Source organism: Rhizophagus irregularis, chromosome 1, assembly GCF_026210795.1.
Source record: "Rhizophagus irregularis chromosome 1, complete sequence".
NCBI classification, from domain to species: domain Eukaryota; kingdom Fungi; phylum Glomeromycota; class Glomeromycetes; order Glomerales; family Glomeraceae; genus Rhizophagus; species Rhizophagus irregularis.
Genome location: NC_089429.1, coordinates 437,584 through 456,025, shown reverse-complemented (window position 1 = coordinate 456,025; position 18,442 = coordinate 437,584). Strand labels below are relative to the sequence as shown.

The following is an 18,442-nucleotide window of genomic DNA, read 5'->3' as shown; positions in this document are numbered from 1 at the left end:
GAGTGCACTTAGAGAGGTGTCACTGTAATAATTTAGTCCTAAACATAACAATCCCGTTCATTTAGGCTCAATTTCCCATCTTTATGAAAGTCGACAGATGCATGTGATCAAATTAAAATCAAATTCTTTCCGAGACAATGGTGGTTTTTTTTAACTAGTAACTCTCTTTATTATAATATCAAAAAAAAAATTGATAACATACAAAAACGAGAACACTTAGCCAAAACACAATAACAAGAAAGTATTTACGTTATAACTAATCATTCTAGTCTAAAAGATCTAACTAAAATAAAAATAATAAACTATCTAATTGCTACTTTTTCCTATTCTTTGTTTTTTGTTTTTGTTGTTACCTTTCTTCGTCCTAACAGGCTAACACTACTACTGCCTTCTACCCTCTAATACACGCTTCTTACCCTCTTTTTTGTCTTCAGAAGCTAACGCTTCTTTTTCATGGTGTATCATTTAGTATCAATATACCTTTCTCAGATTTAGTTATGATAATAAGGTTACACAATTTTGAAACGACGAGACAACATGCGAAGGAACTATATTAGACAATGCTTCTATATTCTAGTACCTGCTATACCACAATAGCAGTTGATGTTACGGTAGATAAGGTAGTGATAAGGTTAATATTGAAATGCTTTTCCAAGTTTCCGCCAAACTGGACGATACTGAAAGTGCTTTTATAGCCAATGTTGATGCCAATGATCTTAAATGTTATTATCTACAGAGTAATAAGATCTCACCAAAGTAATAAAAAATTCTCTTGAATTTACTACTAATGGTTCTATAACATGGAATGATACTAGGGTGGGACACGGACCAATTATTGATAATTTTATAGTTAAAATAAAAGTATATAATTTAATATTAATTTTATTATAAATATTTGAATTGATTCTACACTTGCATTGTCTTTCCTTTTTGGTCAAAAATGATTCTCCTGGAAAATAAAATATTTTCTACGGTCGAAAATTCAAGATTATTTATTAATATTGGCATTAAATGTGATAGACAACTACAAAATAATGTTAATTCTACATCAAAATAACATTAAAACAACAGGATTTTATTTGCTATCTAAAATTTTTGGCCGTAACTTTAATCTCCAAGTATTTAAGCATGATTAATTTCATCCCGCTGAAAGAATTTTAAGACTTAGTATAAAATTCTGTGTTGCGACTAAAATTTTACATCACCTACTACAGTATTACATTATTGTCTATTTTTAAGAAAGTTATTTTACCGCAAGGAAAAATACTCGATATAACTCTGAGTTCTTGAATTATAATGATTCTACAAGATTCTTAGAATAAATGGAAACATGCACGTAAGCAGTTATAGTGGTTAATATATTTTCTAAACTGACAAATAATAATATATGTGTTAAATTTAAATTACGTCATTACAATTTTCAGAATTTTCTTTCCCAAAAATTTATTATGTTTATTTCACTGTTTATTATTAAGTCCTCATCCTCATAGGCTCATATACTTTAGGTCATTAAACAATTTTGCTATATGTAAATAAAGTTGTAAATAATATCTTACGCACAAATTACTAAATTAGGCTACGGAAAAAAATCACGTGTAATTATTTAGCTGATCTATCACTTTTTTTTCCAAAAATTTTTGATTTGGGATCTATCGCCACCTTCGATATGTTGCTCAGATATTTTGAGAGCTTGTATTTAAGTTACCAAGCTTTATTTTGGAGTTGCCTTGCGGTAGGTGGTATTGTGGTGTTCTATGTGACTTTACTTAATAGCAAAAAAAAGAAAAAGCAAATTATAGAAGATAACAAAAAGATCCGAGAGTTATCGGCCGTTAATAAAGAAAAAACAACCGGGAAGGGCCTTCGTAAAAGGTTCACTCGTTCAACTAAAAAGACTTCAAATCAAACTTGTACTAATGATTCAGGTGAAAAATCAGCTTGTTGTGGGAACGGCGGTGTGAGTGACTGTTGTAAGAATCAACTTTCAGAAGAAACCTATCATATTATAACAGCAAATAAGTCGACGAAAATATCAGTTAAAATATTCTATGCTACACAAACTAGAACAGCAAAATATTTTGCTCAACAACTATATCAGTCATTTACAAAACATTCCAACTGTGAATGTTCTATAATGGATATTGTTGAATATGAGACGGAAGATTTTTTATCTGAATCGGCAATATGTATATTTCTCATATCTACTTATAACGTTGAAGGTCCTCTTGATTGGTTTTATAAATGGTTAGAGGATACAAGATATGATTTTAGAGTAGATAAACAAGCTTTATCAAAGATGAAATTTGCAATATTCGGGCTTGGTGATTCTGCCTACGGGGATCAATTTTGTATACAACCTAGAAATATTGACAAATGGTTAGGTCAATTAGGAGCAAAACGATTATATCCATTAGGAGAAGGCGATAAAAACTCAGGTATAATAATCAAACTTAATTTTTTTTAATAAAATTCCTATTTGTTAAATTTTGGATTTTGTAATTCAGATCAAGAAAAAAATTTTGAAGCTTGGAAAAAATCTCTTGTCGATATGTTATTTGATCCTTCATATGCATTGAATAATGTTTCATCTAATCTTAATTATGATTCATATAGTGAATCTGATTCAGACTCGGATAATAATAATAATTCTGATACAGAAATGGTGGATGTTGAGGATATAGGTGCATTAGCCCCTAAATTACAGGCTGCACGTAAATCAAAGGAGGAAGAAGAATTTGTATATAAAAATAGTAATGGAAGACCGAAAAGAACCTTGTCTGAACAAGAGGTTCCTATAAATGAGCCTAAGGAAATGGTTACTCCAATGCTTCGTAAATCTCTAACTAAACAAGGATATAAAGTTGTTGGATCGCATTCGGTAAGTTGACAATACAATCTAACAATCATTTTATGCGCAAGATGGTAACAAACGTTTTTAATAGGGAGTTAAAATATGTCGTTGGACTAAGTCGGGTAAATTTTCGTTGTGATGTTATTTGTAGTATTGAATGAGTTTATGAATTCATTTGAACTGGATTTCTTTAGATAGTTTACAAATAATTTAATTACTTTGACATTTATTGCAGCTTTAAGAGGAAGAGGTTCTTGTTACAAGTTTTGTTTTTATGGCATACAAAGGTTGAAAATCAATTTTATTATGAAAATTCGGACATTTTGAAAGAATCTTTTTAATCGCTTCTTTTATGGATTTAGTCATAGATGCCTCGAAACTACACCAAGTTTGGCTTGTTCAAACAAATGCGTGTTCTGGTAAATTTCATTTTACAAATTTCATTTATTTATTTATTTATTTATTCTTTATTAATTAAAAAATTTTCAAAGTTGGAGACACCATACTAATCCTGTTGGTAAGTAAACAAAAAAAATGTCAAAAAAAAAAACAAAAATTTACTATTAAAAATTCTTTGAATAATTTTTAAAGGCAAAGAATTTGTTTGGAAAGTTGATCCACCAGAGATGATTTTTTCAGAATGTCTTAGTAACCATTATAAAATGATTAACGAAATGAAGGGTATACCGGGAATTAGAGCAGATAGATTTCAAGAAGCATTTAATGTTCGCCATTGCGCTTTATCATTAGTCGGAGAGCCTATATTAGTAAGTCTTATTTATATTAACATGATTAAAATATATTTTACAATATTTTATTTATTACATATATTATTAGTATCCACATATCAATGAATTTATTAAGCTTTTGCACGATAGACATATTTCGGTAAATATATTTAAATATAATTTCTTGTACAAAATTTATGTTTATGTATTTTTGTGTTTAATTTTATTATTTTGATAAAAACATATATCAAGTCGTTTATGGTTTGCAACGCACAACACCCATCTCGTCTAAGAGCATTAGATAAAGTAACACAACTTTATGTTAGTGTAGATGCTAGTACGAAAGAAAGTTTAAAAAAAATTGATAGGCCATTATTCAAAGATTTTTGGGAAAGGTTTTTGGAATGTTTAGATATATTAAGCCAAAAAGGACAACGAACAGGTAGTTTTATATATAATATAATTTTACTCGTCATATCTTATAAAATCATGAATAACGCACCATCTTTTTTTATTTATTATAATAATAGTTTATAGATTAACTTTGGTAAAAGATTATAACACCGAAGAAATCGCTAATTACGTTGAATTGGTAAGACGTGGTAAACCTGATTTTATTGAAGTTAAAGGAGTTACTTATTGCGGATACGGTGGAGCCAGCAAATTGACAATGGCTAATGTAAGTTAAACGAATAAATTATTTCTCTTTTTCCAACTCTTAATCTGAATATATTTTTTTTTTTGAAAAATATAGGTTCCATATCATAATGAAGTAATTTCATTTGTGAAACATCTTAACGAAAATTTAGGAGATACTTATGAAATAGCAACAGAACATTCACATTCATGTTCAATACTTATAGCAAATACAAAATTTAAAATTAATAATAAGTGGTATACTTGGATTGATTATGATAAATTTTTTGAACTACTCGAAAAAGGTGAACATTTTACTAGTTTAGATTACATCGCACCTACTCCTAGTTGGGCCTTGTTTGGTTCTCCTGAAGCTGGTTTTAATCCTGAAGATCAACGATTTTATAGAAAATCAAAGAAAAATAATAATTCTGTTAAAAATGGTGGATGTTAATATATATTACGTAATATATAATTCATCTTCCATATTTTATTGTATCATTAAAATAAAAAGTTATATTCAAAAATATTATTTTGTTGTAAAAACAAAAAGTTTGAATTGAATTGTTTCATTGTTCATAAGAGAGAATAAATTTTTATAAAGGATGACATCCCGTTATAATATAAACAAATATTACTATTTAACGATAAATATGTACAAGGGTTATTTTTTAGGAATATATTCCTATAAAAATTTATAAAATGTATATGATAATTATTGTCCCTATTATTATTAATCTATTTATTTTATTAATTCATTCCCATCCTTGTTAAATGCGGTGCCGTCGTCTTCTGTGTATAAGGTTTAGGCTTGTAATTATCATAATCACTATATTCATTAACATAATCATTATATTCATTAACATAATTATTATATTCATTTATTTCAGATATCGGTGGAGGAGGAGAAACTGGAGAAACTGGAGAAACAATTATTTGAGTGACATACGAAGGTGATTGTGGATTCACATATTGTTTTGGGTTTGTTGGAAGAGATCGTTGTGGTGGATATGTCGGTTTTGTTGAAAGAGATCGTTGTGGTGGAACTATAGGATATGTCGGTTGTGGTGCACCAACATAATTTCTTGGCGCGTAAGCGTTTCCAATTGTTGGTTGACGTGTTACATTCACTCTATTCGTATGCGCATTAGTTGGATAACGTGCTATACCTTTTGGTGGAATATTTCCAGGAATTGTTGGATTTCTATATAATGGAGCCACAAAATTGGGACCTGTTTGATTTCTTCCGGTAGGATCTGTTGGATTTCTTCTTAAGCCCGAATTTTGTGCAATATTTATATTTGCATTAGTCGGACGACGTGCTAAATCCACATTGACCGTAGCAGCTTTAGATGGTTGACGTTTAACATTTGTTACATATCTTGGATCTGGGACGTAAGTACCAATATTATTAAAATTCCTAATATCATTAGTATTATTGGAATCAGATGTTTTAGGAGGTATACGACTTAATCCATCCGTCTCAACGTTTTCATTGAAATTAGCTTTCTCAAGAAGATTTTTAGTTTCCTCTTCTAAACTTATATTACTGTATTCGCGTGTACCAACTATTAATAACACTATACCAAGAAAGAGCTAAACAGAATAAATTTAAATAAACATTAATATTAGAAAAATTCTTATCAAAGACGCGTAATAAATACGATATTAACATATTAACTTACCATAATACCACCTTGGGCACATGTAGCGATAAAAGTAGCTCTTTCAGCATCATCGGCTATTGCTGTGCATCGAGCCAAAAAATTGGGCTCAGGTTGACCTTTAGCGAGGTTAATTTGACATCTACGAATAAAATCTCCTTTGCCCCTCTTTGCAAGTATAATATTAAACACATTTAGACCAATAAGGATGAAAGTAGCCAACCACCATTGAAATGTCGTGAATGCTCTTATTAACGTTTTCTTACGCTATTAAATTAAGGTAAATTAACATTTTTTTTTTTAGAAAATAGTATTCTCAAGAATAAAAGACATATATACTACATACACTAATTCCTCCGAGAACTCCTGATATACCAAATGGTGTAAGAACGCCATTTATTGCTGCATATCCGATTAGAAAAAATTTTGTCAAATGCAAAGTTGCAGCTGTAATTTAAATTTAAATAAGCATAAACCGCCAGTTTTTTTTTTAAAAAAGAAAGAAAGGGAGAAGAAAAATGATTCTTACGATTTATTCCAAAAATTGTTAAAAACGCAGCAATAACACAATAACTCTGTAATTGAAGAATTTTGATTCTATTAGATAAACAATTTAAAATTTAATTGAATATGATATTAACTTATTTACCGCAAAACCCGCCCCAATAACAATAATTATTACACGTCCTAACATTTGTTTAATGTAAAAATCGTTATTTGTTCGTGTAAGTCGTGTTTTTAATAAATATTAAATCCATAAAAGAATGTCATAAAAGGCGAAAGCCGTAGTTCGTCAAGGAATTGCAAACTAGGTTTGAATTGCCCGCAATTCCTTCTGCTTATTTCTTCAAAAATTAAATTTGGACCTGCCAAATAAAATTGTCTAATTCTTTTATGTAGCCGCTTTTATGAAAGAAGTATAGAAAAATGAAGAAATAAGAGAAGAAAAAATTTTTTTTTTTTGCCTGCGGACGCGAATATAGATAGGATTTTTTTTGTTTTTACTTTCTTAAGCCAACAAAAAAAGTATAAACAGATAATATAACAAAATTTTAAGATCTTTTAATGCGTTACAAACTGCAGGAAATCGTATATATATATATATTATGTATGACCGAAACAATATGACCCTCGTACGCGTAATTGAAACAATTTCATGATGAATAGTATTTTTTATACTATCCTATTCTAAATATGGAGATGAACGCAATTCACATTCGGTAATCAAATATATTTTTAAAACCATTGCTAATTTATATTTAATTAATTTGTATGATAACTTTTTTGTTTAGCCTTCTTCCTTGTAGCCACAATACTTGCCACATCAAGAGCAAAACGCCAAAGAAATTTCCTTCTTTAATTCTGTCATGATGATGATAGTTGCGTAATTTTGATTTTTATTCGCCTTAAATGGAATAATTCTAGAGAAATCATAGGAATCTTTCAATACAAGCCTCATCCCTTCCAAGACTCTTCTCACCAATTATAATCTCATTCTTCCAATATATTCCATATAGGAGCAATTTCTTAATTCGTTTCATTTTAACTTTCGGAAAATTAGTCAAGCGTAACGTAACACATCCTTAAAAATCTTAACGAAATTTATAACAAAAGAACTATGATGCAGATTTTTAGTTCTTTTTAAATTTTACAATAAAATTTTGTAAAAGATTAACTTAATTAGGGTATTAATTTTATGTATTTATTAACTAATATTAAATATATTAAATATATTTAATATATGTACGTATCACATTCACATTTTAAGGAGTTCTAAAAAAAGAACGGTTGTAATTTCATAGAACTAAAAGATATAAGATACTAATCAGCTGCTTATTTAATTTATTTTTGAATACTTTGTATATATATTTTTAACTTGCAGAGACGAAAAAAGAAGTAAGGTATGAAACAATTAATGCATAGGTATACTCCTCTAACCCCTCTTACCCCTCTTTTAAGGGTTGATAACTGGTTGAGGAGAAAACTAATGTTTATTGGATATCTTTTCCCAATCTAAATTATGCGCCACAGACAAACCTGTTTTTTATACGAATACTCCCGACTCCTATAGAATCCCGTTATAATACGATTCCGAAAATTCAAATCCTGACACTCATTATCCTTCTTTTTCATTATTTTTGTGACAATAAAATTATTAATACGTCACAATTATTTATATATTTTTATTAATATGTAGATTTATTAATATGTAGATTTAGTGAATTATTATTATTGTTACTAGAAAAAATAAAATGTGTATTATTGGATTTCGAAATAGATCCACAATTTTGACTAAGAATTGTTTATTTAATTTAATTATACTAATTCTTATCATGATTTGCTACAAATATTATTGTCAAAAGTTCTATTTTACCAATTTTATGATATCATACTTTTAAATATAATATTAACTCAAGATTTCCCATTGTTCTATTTCTTGAAAATGTAATAAAGAATACATATTCAAGTTATTTAATAAAATGACAATTCTTAGGGTATAACATAACAGCGGCTAAATATTCAAGAAAACAATCTTTTTCCTAACAAAACAACTAAAATTTATGCGTCATTGTTGATACTCTAGAAGTCTAGAATCTAAGTCCTATTGTCTTCTGTTCACCATTCATTTTCATTTTTGTATGGCATACACAATTTTCCCAGGCTCATTTTCCCAGGCTCATTTCATTTATACCCTGATTTAGGAAAGGATTCACAACATTCAACAATGATTATAGACTACTCATTTATCTTTTTTGCGTAATACAAGAAATGTATATAAATAAAGGTTACCATTTTGCTTTTTTTTATTAGAATTCTCATACGATGTACAATCAATTCCATTTTTTTCGAAATTTTTATAGAATTAGTAAAACAAAATTACGAACAAATACGAATTTTGTATTTAAGCAAAGATTAATATTAGGAATCTCGCGTTTTAATTCTATTAATTCTAAGGTATCTTACGATTTTCCTAAAAGAACACTAATTACAAAGACTTCTCCCATCATTTCAAATTCGAATAGTGTTGATTTTACTTCATTTATCGATGATATTTCCGAGGATAGTAGGATTTCAGTGCAAGATAAATCAATTAAAGAATTGTTTCGTTCACTGATCGTTTATAAATTATGTTCCTCTCAATGGTTAGTGAATCGTGCTCCAAGTTTATTAAGATTTGCTGAAAAAGCAAATCTTTCAACTCCTGCTTACTGGATATTAAGAAAAACTTTTTTTACTCATTTTTGTGGGTATGATATAGTATTAATTTTTTTTTTTATACAATATAAAGATTATTGATCAGTTCTGACCGTTTATATCATGAATTAACAGCGGAGAAACAGCCGAACAATGCATAAATTTCATGACTAAATTAGATAAACGCGGTATTAAATTAATTCTCGCTTTATCAGTTGAAGCAGATATTAATGAGAATCTTGAGACAAAATCTATTCGTGATTTATCAAACAAAGAAGCCGACAATGTGACAGATTCGATGGTTGATTGTATAGAAAAAGTTGCGGTACAACCAAATGGTTTTGTTGCATTAAAATTGACAGGTTTAACTAATCCAACAGTTTTGGAAAATTGGACTTCAACTTTAAATACTTTATCCAATTCATTTGATAAGTTTGATTTAGATAAAGATGATAAATTAGAAAAATCAGATTTCTTTCAGCTTATTCGTGAATTATTTGGTGACGATAAGGAAAATGTTGCTAAATCATTATTTGAAGATGTTGATAAAAATAAAGATGGTTTAATCAATAAATTTGAATTTATTAACGCATTATCTATAGATAATTTAAATGTTAGACCCTTGTTGATTAATAATAATGATCTTTATTTGAGTCAAGAAGATTTTGAAGATTATGATAAAATGATGAGTCGACTTAAAAAACTTTGTGAAGTTGCTCAAATAAAGAACGTTCGTTTGATTATAGATGCGGAACAGGTACATTTTCAACCTGCTATAGATCATGTAGCTATAAAGTTATCAAAAAGTTATAACAAACCTGACAATAAGAATGGTCCAATTATTTTTAATACCTTTCAAATGTATTTAAAAGATTCGAATGATAGATTAATTAAAAATTATAATTTATCGAGTCTTGAACAATTTGTATTTGCGGTAAAATTAGTACGTGGAGCTTATATGTTTTATGAACGTGAAAGAGCTGAAAAATTAGGATATCCCGATCCAATTCACAACACTTTTGAGGATACTAATGAATCTTATAATCACGCCGTGAAATTTTTATTGAATGAATTATCTCAAATTCAGAAGAGATCAAATAAACAATTGGACATTTCAAACAGTCCAATAGCATTTATGATTGCTTCTCATAATAAGGAATCTGTAATAATGGCTTGTAAACAGATGAATAATCTTGATATTTCATCCAAATCCGGTTTAGTTTTGTTTGGTCAAATATTAGGTATTCTTGCAACATTCAAATTAGAACTTTTTTTAATCAAATAATTAACTAATGATTGTTTTTTGATTTAAGGTATGCGTGATCAAATCACCTATACTCTAGGAAAATATGGATACGGAGTTTATAAATATGTACCTTATGGCAAGGTTAATATAATATAATTTTTACCTTACTTATTCCCGGTTAATTTTCTTATAAATAACTCTATTCTTTACTTTTTATAGATCAACGAAGTCATACCGTATTTAATAAGAAGAGTTCAAGAAAATTCTGCTATTCTTAGAGGTGTAGGAGGAGAAAACCAAATTATATGGAGAGAAATTATGAATCGTATTTTTCACAGAGTTCCTCAAGCCTGAAAGAAAATTACTTTGAGTTGTACTGTATAGAGTCATCAAACTAGTATAACACCAATACATCAGATTCGTAATTAATGTCTATGTTTTTATTAAAATAAATAAATAAATTTGTTTGTTGAATAAATTTAAATATATTGTTCTTTTTAAGAAATTTTCTATAAAAATGATAATTAATAAATAATCGTTTTTCAAATTATATATGCCTCTTTCACCCAGAGTTTACGGAAACCTAGATTAAATGAAAAATAAAACGATTGTTAAATTAAAGTTGTGTTAACTCCAAAGATGCGAGAATTGATACCTACTCAACATTCCCGCTACAAAACCCGTTACAGCTTGTACTCCATCAGAAAAAGTACATTCAAATAGATCATATCCTTTATTAAAAAAAATAATAATAAATAAATTCATCAATAAAATAATTTGTCTCTTTTTTTTAAAAAAAAAAATTTACTTACCACAAAAACTAAAATCCATAGAAAGCTTAACTAAACTAGCATATAACCAATACTTTTTATCTTTCAACTTTTCTATATCATTTTCTGACAATTTTCCTTTTGATTTTTTAGTTTGTTCATTTAAATACCAAATTCTAAATATAACTTCATGAATATCCATTATAATGTTTAGAAACCATAATTTAATAGCAATAGGTTCAGCTCTTTTGGCTACAGATTTGTCTAATATTCCAACTTTACCAAGACAATATAAATCATCAAAGAAATCGTTCAATATACTAGTAATGGAATTAATAAAACCCAAATAATAAACAAATTTTTCATAAGGACGAACAATAGAAGATGGATTACGTGCTCCTGTTACATAATCATTTAAATCAGAATATGGCTCAAGAAAATGTGCTAAACGAATTATTTTGCGAGTATTGGAGAATTGTGAAGTCATCGCGATTAAACGAGGATAGAGTTTAGGATATTTTGATTTATTTTTACCAATATGAGTCCAAAGAATAATTTTTCCAAAATATTGAATAATTTTTAGAAATTTATCACGGCCATCAGAATGAACTAATAATCTGCGAAGAATCTCATGAGTTGGACGCTTTAATGATGAAAACTTATTGCTTGTAGAAGGTTTAAGTGTTATGGAAGTTGCGTTAGACATGATACTGAAACGCTATGGAAGAGACTGTTCTAGAAAATAAATGGAAAATTTAAAGAAAGAATTGAAAATGATTTTAATGAAGAAAATACTATTCCGATTCTGATCTAATGTCCGACTATATGTACATTATGTACATAATACATTGTGTTCGATTGTGTTCGGAGATTTTAGTGTAACGAAAAACAATGGAACTTTAGAACTTTACTGTAAAAAATCTCAAAATAGTTAACTAATTAATTTAATATTTTCCTCTTTTTTTATTACTTTACTTTCCTTTAGCAAGATTAGCTTTTTTTTTCTCTTCTTTCTCTCGCGTTATATTTTTATTATTATGCAACAGTCATCCCAAACACAACCGTCAACTTCTTCAATAGCTAGATCTTGCGCCAATAATATATTAGCGATTTTTCTTTTTCCATTTCATGTTATATCAAAAATAACTCAAAAACTATTGAATCCTGCTAAACGTAATCAAAGACGTATTCATAGTCGATCGCCAGCTTTTACCTTTAAAATAATATGGACATTTGCTTTGTTAATAGGAGAAGTCTTTATTTTTTCGTATTCAATGCAAAAATGTTCTTGGCCGGAACATGAAAGTTGGGTAAGTATAAATTAGTCCATTTAATAATACCTTATGCTATTTCTTAAAAAATTATTTAATTAAAATTTATTATTAGAATACCACAGCAACAGAACCTGTTCATGTTGCAATAATTGCAGACCCACAGATTATTGATGATTATTCCTATGGTCGAACAGGTATTCTTCAGAAAATATCTGAAATATATCCCGACATGTATATGAGAAAGAATTGGATAAATTTACAACATATATTTGATCCTGATGCGATAATATTTCTTGGTGATTTAATGGATGGGGGAAGAGAATTGGATGATAATAAGTGAGAATTGATTAATATTATCCTTCGTTATAAATCGATTTTAACTAAAAATATATATATGTATATTTTTTGTTTTTGTTAGATGGGACGAAGAACTTCACAGATTTCGACATCTCTTCATACCCGAAAAACCAATAAAAACTCCAACTTTTTATTTGGCGGGAAATCATGATATTGGATTTGGGGAACATATAATTCCGGAAGCGTTTTACAGATTTCGAAAAGTATTTGGGGCATTCAGCTATATGACAAAGCTTGGTAATCATTCAATTATAGCTTTAGACACAATAGCTTTGAGCGGTTCTAACAATAATTTGAAAAAGGACGCGAAAAAGTTGATGCAGAGACTCAATAATGGTGAAATTATTTTTAGATTTCAATAAAATTTATAATATTTATAATTGATATATTAACAGATCTTTTTGATTTTTTTTAGATACAACAAATTCTTTTCCTCGCATATTACTGACGCATGTTCCTTTATACCGTCCTCCAAACACCGATTGTGGACCGCTTCGACAAAAAGGACATTCTATTAATCAGGGTGCCGGTCACCAATATCAAAATTTAATAGTCGAATCTTTATCTAATGATATTATGGATAATATAAAACCATCATTAATATTAAGTGGAGATGATCATGATTATTGTGAAATTCTACATGGTGAAATTCCTGAAATTACAGTAAACACTTTCAGTTTTGCAATGGTAATTATTTAATGATAAATAACTTTTATTTAAAATGATTATATTAATGTTTTTAATAAATTTATAGGGAGTTAACAGACCGGGATTTTTACTTTTAAGTCTCTATAACCCCTCAAATGATAATTCAACAGAAACAAACTTTACTACTTTCGCTTATTCTCAATGTTTATTACCAAATCAAATTCGAATATACATTTGGTATATAATATTGTTTATCGCCACAATATTTTGTATTTTTTCACAAGCATTTCTTAAATTAAGAAGGAATAGTGAGATGTTGCCAATATGGCATAGGTATCATCAAAAAAGGAAATGGACAATATTTACTTCTCAATATTGGAAAATGATTGCTAAAGAAGTTGGCGATATTGCTTTAATCGCATTTATAATTTATTTAGGTTGTTGGATATGGTTTTTAATTTAAGAGTTTATTATATATTTTTTAATTTTTAATTTCCAGAAAATGATTTCTTAGTAGAAATATGTATAGAATTATTCATTAAAATACTTAGTATACTAGTATACAATAAATTTATCTATGATTTTGTATTATAGTTTTTAGCAGACTTAATTAATTTAGTAATTTATTTATGTAATACTTATTTTAATATTCTACGGAAGTTTTTGAGATTTCAAAAAATGAGGATACAACAATAAATTCTTTTTTTCATTTTTATTCATATAAAAAAAGTTATAATATAGACTTACATAATCTAATCCCAATATAAAATTTATATGAATGGGATTGAGTAATTGAGATATGCAATTTTTTGGGTTTTTTTTTCTAAAAGGTTTGTTAGACTTATATATATAGATTATATAGTAAAAAATTAAATAAATATACGATAATTGTGTAAATTGTGTAACTTAGAGGAATGTCACGATATTAGTATATAGAATTTTAGATCAGGAGTTACGCGATCACAAAAAAATCATATTAAAAAGTTATTGCTCATAAAAGATCAGAGATAGAATTTTCATCTCTACAATCAAATATCAATTCAAGTATCAATTTGGATCATTTGGATTATTTACCATTTCTATATTCCATTTTTTAGAAATTTATTTTTTCTTCATTTTTTACTTTTCTTTTTAACCTATCATGTCACCACCATCGTGCTCTGCTTATATTGGAGGGTTTACACAGGAAACTACTGAAGATATGGTATCTACTGAGTTTTCTCATTTTGCAGATATTGTAAACTGTGAAAAAAAAACTGGTTTAAATGGGTGTTATTTTAAAATAACATTTATTGATATTTCTACTGCAAGGAAAGCTGTTAATCAATATGTTTGGCAAGTTGGATATATTTTTGGTTATACAATATTTGGTTCTATGGTAATTTTTTTTAAATAATATATTTATTTATCTTTGAATATATTAAATTTGAAATCAATATAATATAATATATACTTTATACATAATATTTTTTTTTAGTATGAATCACAATTTACACATCCTTTAATCGAATACCCACAAACTTTAATGAAAACAAGTTATTTTCCACATCCTTCATCCTTAATATCATTGGAAGATAGACAATTATTATCAAATGTTTTAACACCAAAAATATATAGTAATTTTGAAGAAAAATTTAAAGATCCAATAGGGATTAAATTTGGATGGATCAAATATTATAAATTAAGCCCATTACGAAGAAAACAACAAAAGCTTTACCAAGATTTACCTACTTTTAATCCAACAAATAATATCGAAGAAAATAATTCTTTATTATCATGGTTAGGAGATGCATCATTAAATACAGAAATTATGAATTATGTTTATAAATTTTCTTTAAGTTATTACTTAACTTCTGATGATCTTGATTCTATATGTTCTTGTTTAAAGTCAAACATTACACTTGCATTTCTTGCCAGATTTCTTGGATTAAGTACTCAGGCTGGACTTATAGGTACAGTATATATTAAATTTATAAAGTATATATATATTTTTTTAACAATAACCCTTTTTTTTATCTTTCCTTTTTTTAGGATATATTGATAAACGTGACAGTGATCTTATTGAGGCTTATATAGGTGCTTTGACTCTTAAGGCAGGATCAAACAGTAAATTGGCTTCTAATATAATAATTGAATTTGTACATAGAACTTTAGGCGGATTATTTAGAAAGTTAATACAAAACAGAAATTTTTTTTCTCATCCACATTTATCTATTGATAGAAAAATCGAATATCATATTACTCTAATTAATTACTTTTATAGTGTGGATGATTCATTTGTATGGTATTCGGGTCAATTTTAATTAATTAGTATAGAGATGGATGTTAATCGGACAGCCTAAACGATCGAAAAAAATTCAAAAAAAATTATATAAAGTTGACTTTGAATTCAGATATTTTAAACTTTAGGCCGATCCCACCGATCTATGATCCTAAAACAGGATTAGTCTTTACCATAACGATCAGAGAGTTTCTGATTGCAAAGCTTTTTTTTTTTTAAAAAAAAAACTCTTAAAATAAATAGATTATATAGCAAATAGAGAATTTGAAACGCAAGTTGTAATATCCTTTGGATTGTCACAAGCGAAAAGAAGAAATCTTTGAGATAGCAAATATTCTTTTTTATGTAATATTTCGTGATTATAATATATCGTTTGGAAATAATAGTACTGGATTCTTTGATACACAATGAATCAAAATTCTAATCAAAAAACTAAAGACACCTTTTATATAAGCGAGGGCAAGAGCTGTAGTTTGAGTTTACATGTTATCCAACTTATAATCTGGCAAAAGAGGTCATTTCAAGATGTACCGTGTACATTACTTGGTAGACAAATTATTTTTGATCATAAAATAAAGATTTCAACTTGATACTTTGTTCAAACAATCATCTATGAATGCGAGTATATATGATTTAGGTGTCGATCATTAGTAATTTTTTTCTGATACCCGATTTTCATTCCTTAAATAATACTCTTTATGTGAACCCATTCAACACTAAAATATTTTAATAAATAATATTTATCCCAAAGTTTCAAATAATTTTTTTTTACAATAATTTTTTCGCATAATTTTTTACTTTATTCTGCAGACCCTTTGCAGTTGACTCGTGCATTTCATATGCTCCAAAGGTATCCTATAGCAGGAAGCCACATTACCTTATATCAAGGAAACTTTTAGGCCTACAATTTGCGAAAGGAAATCTATAGATGACATATAACCTATATACAAGTTAAATAATTTTTTTGTTATCTTACATATTGTATAGATAATGGACTTTGAATTAGTGTTGCGATCCGTTAATCCGTCAATTCGTCAATCTGCGGATTTATCCGATTTGAAACTCATCCGGATCATCCATGAATCCGTTTTTTGCTCATCCGGATCAATCCGTCATCCGTTACTCTATGTTTTAACGGATTGGATCTGAATCATCCGGATTGTACATATAACTTTCTCATCCGGATTAAATCCGGATTTTCATCTGGATCATCCGTTTATTTTCGGACCGGATTGAACGGATGACGGATTCATCCGGATCGTAACACTACTTTGAATTATATGTTATAAATACTGAAGTTGATGGAGCTGGATTTCCTTAGCTTGCTTACTTTTAAAACATAATGGAAAATGTAATAATGGTATTAGAACTGAAATAAAACAGATAAAGATTGGACACAAATATGGACATATCACTCACTTGCCAAAGGTAAAATTCAGCTTTGTTATTGACATATAAATAGAGCTAATTTAAAGAACTAACTTAAAAATATTATCATTTTTATTATTCTTTACAAAATCCCAGAGATTACCTATTATCCCAAGGTTATGTATTAAATTTTATATTTTACAAAAAGTACATATTATTTTTTTATATATAATTTTAAAATTGAAAATAACATATCATATACAAAAAGAAAAGAATAAAAAAAGGAAACATATTCCACCCACCTACTTGCAAATGTGCAAATGTTCATTATAAAATTGTATTATTATTATTAATGTATAATAAATAATAAATATATATTACAATAAAAATATTTTTGTGATATTAATTCAATATTAATATGGTATCATTATGATGCAATTACAATATCAAATAAATGTAAAACATTTTTTGCAATGTTAATTCAATGTTATATGATATTACTATGATATAATTTAATATTAAATAAATGTAAAACATTTTTGTAATATTAATTCAATGTTAATATAATATCACTACAATATGTTTATGTGATAGTATCTACATCACATAATGATTACAGCAATATTACAGAGATATTGAACTAATCAATATTAAATAAATACAGTTACAACTACTTAATAATATCAAATCAATTTTTTATTAAAATATTACAATATATCATATAATATTATTGTAATATCTAATCAATATTAATTGTAAATTCCAAATTTTAGCAAAATAATGCTAATGTTTGACTTTTTATCTTTTAACAAATATTATAATAATCATTTTTTTCTTTTTTAGGCAATTTTAGACAATTTCTAGTGATTTGGATTGGTAAATGTACTGTATTTTATTTATTATCATGTTTTTTTTTTTACTTTTTTATGAACATTTAATTTATTCTTTTATAGTATTCTATTTTTCTATATTGTAAGTTTTTAAAAATAATAAAAAATAAAAATTAGTAATATAAAATTTGTAATATGCATTTATAAAGTTGTGATTTTATTGCAGATTTCAAATAAAATGAGTTATAGCTAAATATATATTAGTAATAAATGTAAACTGAAATATAGTATGAATTTGATTCAAGCTGCAACATACTGTAAATGAAGTAATATTCAGAAAACTATTCAGTTGATTTTAGCCAGATTTCAGCCATAATTTGGCCAAAATTTCCTATATAATTTTGATTAAAATAGACTGATTAGTAAGCTAAACTTTGGTTAAAATTCCAAGCTGAATTTTAGGTAAATAGTAGTAAATTGCAGCCAAAAAATTGGCTAAAGTTCAACTAGCATTAGAATCACAAATTAGCTTAAAATCAGCTGGCTGAACTTTGGCCGATTTGAACTATTTGAACTAGTGTATAATTATTAAAG

General features: G+C 27.4%; 6 protein-coding genes across 6 annotated transcripts; 4 read left to right on the top strand and 2 right to left on the bottom strand.

Moving 5' to 3' along the window:
• Positions 1–1,639: 1,639 nt before the first annotated feature.
• Positions 1,640–4,758, top strand: OCT59_000074 (uncharacterized protein). The gene is made up of 11 exons (XM_025323317.2): positions 1,640–2,435; positions 2,505–2,878; positions 2,943–2,973; positions 3,087–3,138; positions 3,214–3,270; positions 3,343–3,368; positions 3,443–3,618; positions 3,689–3,739; positions 3,832–4,021; positions 4,110–4,258; positions 4,334–4,758. The coding sequence occupies exons 1-11, from the start codon at positions 1,667–1,669 to the stop codon at positions 4,667–4,669; spliced, it is 2,211 nt and encodes a 736-aa protein (XP_025170779.2). The 5' UTR covers positions 1,640–1,666; the 3' UTR covers positions 4,670–4,758.
• OCT59_000073 (uncharacterized protein) lies at positions 4,645–7,004 on the bottom strand. The gene is made up of 5 exons (XM_025332529.2): positions 6,529–7,004; positions 6,409–6,454; positions 6,226–6,326; positions 5,901–6,146; positions 4,645–5,811 (listed from the first exon to the last, which is right to left on the bottom strand). Exons 1-5 carry the CDS (start codon positions 6,571–6,573, stop codon positions 4,966–4,968), a joined length of 1,284 nt encoding a protein of 427 aa, XP_025170780.1. The 5' UTR covers positions 6,574–7,004; the 3' UTR covers positions 4,645–4,965.
• A 1,698-nt stretch (positions 7,005–8,702) lies between these two features.
• OCT59_000072 (uncharacterized protein) lies at positions 8,703–10,804 on the top strand (the record flags this gene model as incomplete). Its single annotated transcript, XM_025320717.2, has 4 exons — positions 8,703–9,127; positions 9,210–10,315; positions 10,388–10,461; positions 10,540–10,804. The coding sequence occupies 4 exons, from the start codon at positions 8,703–8,705 to the stop codon at positions 10,672–10,674; spliced, it is 1,740 nt and encodes a 579-aa protein (XP_025170781.2). The 3' UTR covers positions 10,675–10,804.
• On the bottom strand, positions 10,737–11,888 carry OCT59_000071 (uncharacterized protein). Its single transcript, XM_066138580.1, has 3 exons — positions 11,133–11,888; positions 10,980–11,051; positions 10,737–10,903 (listed from the first exon to the last, which is right to left on the bottom strand). Exons 1-3 carry the CDS (start codon positions 11,794–11,796, stop codon positions 10,863–10,865), a joined length of 777 nt encoding a protein of 258 aa, XP_065988061.1. The 5' UTR covers positions 11,797–11,888; the 3' UTR covers positions 10,737–10,862.
• A 239-nt stretch (positions 11,889–12,127) lies between these two features.
• Positions 12,128–14,094, top strand: OCT59_000070 (uncharacterized protein; the record flags this gene model as incomplete). The annotated part of the gene is made up of 5 exons (XM_025320718.2): positions 12,128–12,400; positions 12,477–12,700; positions 12,783–13,057; positions 13,137–13,408; positions 13,476–14,094. 5 exons carry the CDS (start codon positions 12,128–12,130, stop codon positions 13,830–13,832), a joined length of 1,401 nt encoding a protein of 466 aa, XP_025170783.1. The 3' UTR covers positions 13,833–14,094.
• Positions 14,095–14,510: 416 nt separating this feature from the next.
• On the top strand, positions 14,511–15,672 carry OCT59_000069 (uncharacterized protein; the record flags this gene model as incomplete). Its single annotated transcript, XM_066138579.1, has 4 exons — positions 14,511–14,747; positions 14,847–15,321; positions 15,401–15,539; positions 15,633–15,672. 4 exons carry the CDS (start codon positions 14,511–14,513, stop codon positions 15,670–15,672), a joined length of 891 nt encoding a protein of 296 aa, XP_065988060.1.
• Positions 15,673–18,442: the final 2,770 nt, after the last annotated feature.

Coding starts and splice junctions, on each gene's coding strand:
- OCT59_000071 (XM_066138580.1), bottom strand. CDS start 11,796: ATGTCTAACGCAACTTCCATAACACTTAAACCTTCTACAAGCAATAAG. Junction 11,052..11,132: donor TATGGATTTTAGTTTTTGTG/GTAAGTAAATTT, acceptor TTTTTAATAAAG/GATATGATCTATTTGAATGT. Junction 10,904..10,979: donor TTTTGTAGCGGGAATGTTGA/GTAGGTATCAAT, acceptor CATTTAATCTAG/GTTTCCGTAAACTCTGGGTG.
- OCT59_000074 (XM_025323317.2), top strand. CDS start 1,667: ATGTTGCTCAGATATTTTGAGAGCTTGTATTTAAGTTACCAAGCTTTA. Junction 2,974..3,086: donor ATGTCGTTGGACTAAGTCGG/GTAAATTTTCGT, acceptor CATTTATTGCAG/CTTTAAGAGGAAGAGGTTCT. Junction 3,369..3,442: donor ACACCATACTAATCCTGTTG/GTAAGTAAACAA, acceptor TAATTTTTAAAG/GCAAAGAATTTGTTTGGAAA.
- OCT59_000073 (XM_025332529.2), bottom strand. CDS start 6,573: ATGTTAGGACGTGTAATAATTATTGTTATTGGGGCGGGTTTTGCG. Junction 6,327..6,408: donor AACAATTTTTGGAATAAATC/GTAAGAATCATT, acceptor TTTAAATTACAG/CTGCAACTTTGCATTTGACA. Junction 6,147..6,225: donor GAGTTCTCGGAGGAATTAGT/GTATGTAGTATA, acceptor TTAATTTAATAG/CGTAAGAAAACGTTAATAAG.